This window comes from Triturus cristatus, chromosome 7 (genome assembly GCF_964204655.1).
Source record: "Triturus cristatus chromosome 7, aTriCri1.1, whole genome shotgun sequence".
Classification (NCBI taxonomy): Eukaryota; Metazoa; Chordata; class Amphibia; order Caudata; family Salamandridae; genus Triturus; species Triturus cristatus.
In genome coordinates, this window is record NC_140590.1 from 1,422,522,746 (window position 1) to 1,422,528,745 (window position 6,000).

Sequence of the window (6,000 nt, forward strand, 5' to 3'; positions counted from 1 at the left end):
GATAGTAAAGGTAATTGAGGAGTAGATAGCTTTGTGATGAGTGCCGCTAACCACCTTGTTGCAACATTGATGGGTGGGACATCTAAAGGTTTCAGATCTATCAAGACAGCAGCAGGTTAGTGCATGCTGAATGTCCAAATGGTGTGGGTCTTCTTGGCTGATGAAAAGTGAACAGGCATAAGGGTTGTATTGACAGGCTGGCTCACTGACCACACCTTTGTCAGGCATTTTCTTAAATGTTTGTACAGGTAATCTATAAGACCATATTCTGACACTTGTCCCTCTTTCCCCTAACATTGATGAGTGCCATAAGGGGTGTTCTAGATACTTGTTATCCTCTATATATGGGCCAGTAGGGCGCTAAAGGGGGTAATTGATGTTTCCGTTTTAATTGAAACTTTCAGCAAAACGTCTGGTCATCGGCTTCAGATCTTCTTGTGTTAAAAAAAGCTTAAGGACTTTAGTTTTCTTTCTTAGGAGTTTATCACTACTGCCAAAATAATTTACAGTCTATTTGGAAAAATTGAATAAGAAAAAGCCCTGGTCTCTAACATCAGGTCATGCTCACACAAATTCCATTAGATTTATCATAAGTTTGTTAGTGGATGACGCAACACTTTTATCATATTGTTAGTGAGAAAGTTTACCTCTGTTATCCGTTTTGAGCTCCTACATCATACTTACTTGTACCAATAGTTTAAATCCTTGAACAATGTAGTGAAGATTGACTGTGATGAATAGCAGAGTCAAAAAGCAACTAGAAATGAACTTAGCTTCTGAAAACTATTTAACAAAAAAAAAAAAGGATTTGAATATCCATGAGCCCAACATACCTTCTGTTTTGTGTGTCGCACAACATTAATGACTGCCTTTGGAAGTGGTTTCCAGTTTCTCCCCAAAGTTGTAAGCCTCAAATCGGTTGGAACTAAGAGACCCATTTTCTAGATTTCAAATTGTGTTGCTTCAGATTACCTTTGACAGCAATTGAGATTTGTTACCGTGATATTATCTTTGAATTTTTTGTAATGTATGTGCTGTAATCTAGATCTAACTGAAATCTTGTTTTCTTTTTAAAGGACTACCGGACGAAACCGTTTTGCTGCAGCGCTTGTCCTTTTTCTACAAAGTTCTTTTCTGCATACAAAAGTCACTTCCGGAACGTTCATAATGATGACTTTGAAAATAACATCCTGCTCAACTGTCCATACTGTACCTACAATGGGGCCAAAAAGACTTTGGAAATGCACATAAAAATATTTCATGCCCCAAATGCCGTTGCACAAAGTTTAGCCATCAGTAGTTTCAAAGAAAAGAATAAACAGGATGTTCTTAAAGCTAAGCAGGCTGACAGCATAGAACAAGCAGTTTATTACTGTAAGAAGTGCACTTACCGAGATCCTCTATATGAAGTAGTTAGAAAGCACATATACAGGGAACATTTTCAACACGTTGCAGCACCTTATGTTGCGAAGGCAGCCGAAAAGTCGCTGAATGGTGCAGTCTCTATAAATTCTAGTCCCAGAGAAGAAAGTAATATTCACTGCAAAAGATGCCTTTTCATGCCGAAATCCTACGAAGCTTTAGTGCAGCATGTAATCGAAGACCATGAACGAATAGGATATCAGGTTACTGCAATGATAGGGCATACTAATGTTGTAGTTCCAAGATCAAAACCATTAATGATGATAGCCCCAAAAGCACAGGATAAAAAGCAATTGGGAATGCCTCAAAGAATTGGCCCAATGTCACCAATGTCTCCAATGTCTGGTGGAAATGTACGAAATCTTCCAACACAACAAATGGTAAATCGACTTAGCATACCAAAGCCTTCATTAAATTCACCAGGGGTTAACATGATGTCAAATGTTCACCTCCAACAGAATAGCTATGCGGTCAAATCTGTACAGCAAACCTATGGTGGACATCAGATGAGATTGTCCCTCGGTGGAAACATAACAAGCTCTATTACCCCTCAATCCCAAGCAATGAAACAGTTGATGCCTGGTGGCAATGGTAGGCCCTATACTCTTGGAACAGATCAGCGATCCCCAGGGCCAGTTAGATACTCTCTTCCATCTACAAATTCGCCTGGTGGCCTGCCAGCTCATTTGAAGCATGCATCATTGACTTCACATCAGGCAGCAAGATCACTACTTCAGTCTGGCACAAAGCCTACATCAGCAGCTGCAGCAGCAGCTGCAGCTGTTGCTGCAGCAGCAGCTGCTGCAGCAAATCCCTCATCAACGCAGAAGTGGAAAATCTGTACCATCTGCAATGAGTTGTTTCCTGAAAATGTGTACAGTGTACACTTTGAAAAAGAACACAAGGCTGAGAAAGTGCCTGCAGTAGCTAACTATATAATGAAAATACACAATTTTACTAGCAAGTGTCTGTACTGTAATCGTTATTTGCCTACCGATACCTTACTTAATCATATGTTAATCCATGGTCTTTCTTGTCCTTACTGCCGCTCAACTTTCAATGATGTTGAAAAGATGGCTGCTCACATGAGAACAGCTCACCCCACTGAGGAAATGGGTCCAAAAACTGATTCAACTTTGACTTTCGACTTAACATTGCAGCAGGGTAGTCACACAAACATACATTTACTAGTAACCACATACAATCTGAGAGATGCTCCCGCTGAATCTGTAGCTTATCATGCTCAGAACACCCAAACTATTCTTCCGAAGCCACAACCCAAAGTTCCAGAAAAGATAGATGTACCTGTGAAAAGTCCACCCCAGGCAGCTGTACCTTATAAAAAAGATGTGGGCAAAACACTTTGTCCCCTCTGTTTTTCAATCTTGAAGGGACCCATATCTGATGCTCTTGCACATCATTTAAGGGAGAGACATCAAGTAATCCAGACAGTTCATCCTGTTGAGAAAAAACTTACATACAAGTGTATACATTGCCTTGGTGTTTACACAAGTAACATGACCGCCTCAACGATAACCTTGCACCTCGTTCATTGCAGAGGTGTTGGAAAGACACAAAATGGGCAAGAAAAAACGAATCCTCCTCTTAGGATAAACTCAACTCCAACAACACCACCCGTGAAACGTCCAGTTGACTATGTGGAAATGGCGTTGATGAAAAGGCGGAAACTTGATGATGAGACTGATACACCCGCCATCTTTGATGAAAAGCCTGGGGAACCAGTTGTTCTTGCTATAGATCCCAAAGGTCATGAAGATGATTCCTATGAAGCAAGAAAAACCTTTCTCACCAATTACTTCAATAAACAGCCTTATCCAAGTAGACGGGAAATTGAGAAACTAGCTGCAAGTTTATGGCTATGGAAAAATGATATTGCGTCCCATTTTAGCAATAAAAGAAAGAAATGTGTTCGAGATTGCGAAAAGTACAAACCAGGGGTGCTACTTGGATTTAATATGAAAGAACTGAACAAAGTCAAACATGAAATGGAGTTTGGTGCTGAATGGATGTTTGAAAATCATGATGAAAATGGTACAAGGGTAAATGTTAGCAAAACGGTTGATAAAAAATTGAACTTGGATACCAATAAAGATGAAAGCTCCTCTGACAGTTGTGAAAATGTTGATGACGATCTTAATGAAAGCATTGATGATCATAATAGTAGTATTGAGAAGAGTCCAAAAGGGGGGGTGGAATCTTCTAAAGAGGAGACGGCATCTTTTAAACAGGAACAGATGTCCTCAAAGGAGGACTTGTCGTTGTCTCCAAAAGAAAACCTGACATTGTCTCCAAGGGAGAACATGGTATCTTCTCCAAGTGAGAAAGTAGGGTCACCCAATGAAAACTTAGATTCACCAATTGATACCCAAGTGACGTCTCCAGCTGAGGTCTTAAACTCTAACAGCTTATCTAAGGAAACTGCAGCAGAACATTCTGTGAACTGGCCAGAAAAGGCTGACCAAAAAGAGAAAACCTCCATCTATGAAGAGACTGATATTGCTAATAAACCCAAAAACACATCTGATGGCTCAGATAGTGAAGGTGCTCAAGAAGATCCTAGTACGTCAGATGATGAAGGTTCACATTCTCCAAGTGGACCAGGGTCGCAACAAGTATCTGATGTTGAAGATGGCCCTACTAGGGTAAAGCGAGAAACATGGACACATGATTCATCAATGAGTGAAAATGCCAATGATGACAAACCGGCTGTTGAAACTAATGCTTCTTTCTCTGAAAGTGAGGAAGAGCCATCAAAATGGAAAAAAAGCTCATTTAAAAAGGTAGAAGAATTTTGGTTTAAAAAGCAATCACCTCTAAGAAATGCAACTGAAAATGAAGAAAGCTCATCAAATCAGCAAATGGAATGGCAAAACAGCACAATGGACAGTGAAGATGGGGAGCAATTTGACAATATGACTGATGGTGTTGATGAACCAATGCTCAGCAGTTTATCTGGGGTGGGGTTGAGTAGCCAACAAGTATAAGCTGTTTAAAAAAAAGAACTTGGGTGTAAACTGTTTTTTCAGCAAGCCTGAAATTGCTACTGCCTCAATGCTATACCATTTAGCTGGTGAAAATGTGGCCACATTTGTGTTCCAGTCAATATTTTCAAACATGCAGTTAGTGGACTGAAGTTGCATGAGAGACGCTGTGATGAGCACAGTAAAAATGTGAAAGATGTTGGTGGCTCAAAAACACACACGTTCATTTTCTTCTGTCATCGTTTTTCACATATTGTACATTCATTTGTGTCTCTTCAAACACCCTTATTCACTTGGTAGTTTAGACCCAACAAATGAGCTACCAGTTTAACCTGTATAGTCAAATCTACAGTTTTTTCATGTATTCATTCTGAATAGTTGAAATGTATATTTGTACAGTCTTTTAGACCTATTCAAGTGAAGCTTATGTTTGTTCTTGTGAACCCAACATATATTTGTTTCTCCTTTTAGTGTTGCCCTGCTGTGTAATAAATGCTGTATCTAGTTTACCTAGCAAAAGCTTGAAACAGCTATAGTATGATCTTTTGACAAACCTAGATTTTGCACATAACCTGTACAATCGCGAAAGAGGCCAGCAACATTAAAATATATCTGGACTCTAAACTGTATTATAGCATTTTTCTTCTGAATATCCTTGACATGACAGCTGTTGACAAACTGGTATTTTAGATCAGTTTTCATGGTGTAGTTACATGCAAGAAATAAGTTGCAACTACAATTTTGACACCTTTTAAATCTGTATAAAGTGCATTGTGTTTAGACAGCACACACAAACCAACACGTGCTGCCTTTGGAATGTTTAGTTATTCTTTAGTTAACACCTACTTGGTGTTGTATTCCTTTATACCATATAGTATGACACGTTGTAGTATGTATAATTTTGTGATCTTTATTTTCTTTGTATTCATTTAAGCATCTAAATAAAATGCTGTATTGTGCTTAATGTAAACATTTTCTTTATTGAAAGAATATCAATGTTACTTGTATTTCATGACATTCAGTTTTATATCTTATTTATACATTTTCTTGTAAGTACAGTTACTAACACTTTTCAAATGAAAAGAAGCCAATGCTTAGAAAAAGCTTGCAGTCATTCTGGCATACAGCTGTTATGCTGAAAGGAATTACAAAAATAAAGAATTTCGCAATAAACATTCAGGATTTCTCATTTATCCAGCCAGAAAACGGCATTTTGTAGCAGGGGCCCTGGACAGAAGAAGATCCAAAAAATAAGACCTGAATGATAAGTTACATGCAGGTAATATAGCATGGTGACTGTTGGATACAAAATTACTCTCTTGGTCTTGGAGAGGTATGTTTTCATAGAAATGTAGATAATCAATAAAGACCTGCTTCATATGTGCTTGCAGAGGAAAGTATACATCTGAGTTAACTGACTGCATTGCTTAATTTCATGGACTCAAGAAGCCAAAAAGCATTGACCTATACCGCAGTGTGTTGTAGATTCATATGCTTTTCACCTGATTGTGTCTTATGCTAAGACTTTGAAAGCATTTGTTTTTATTGTAATGTTTATTGGATATCATTCACAGGG

General features: G+C 38.5%; 1 protein-coding gene across 1 annotated transcript in view; it reads left to right on the forward strand.

Annotated features, from left to right (window-relative positions):
* Positions 1-5,383, forward strand: part of ADNP (activity dependent neuroprotector homeobox) — a 198,655-nt gene extending 193,272 nt beyond the window's left edge. The window contains exon 4 of the mRNA XM_085619145.1: positions 1,077-5,383. Coding sequence (XP_085475271.1) covers positions 1,077-4,427 — 3,351 coding nt within the window. The 3' untranslated portion in view covers positions 4,428-5,383. The remainder of the gene's footprint in view (positions 1-1,076) is intronic.
* Positions 5,384-6,000: the final 617 nt, after the last annotated feature.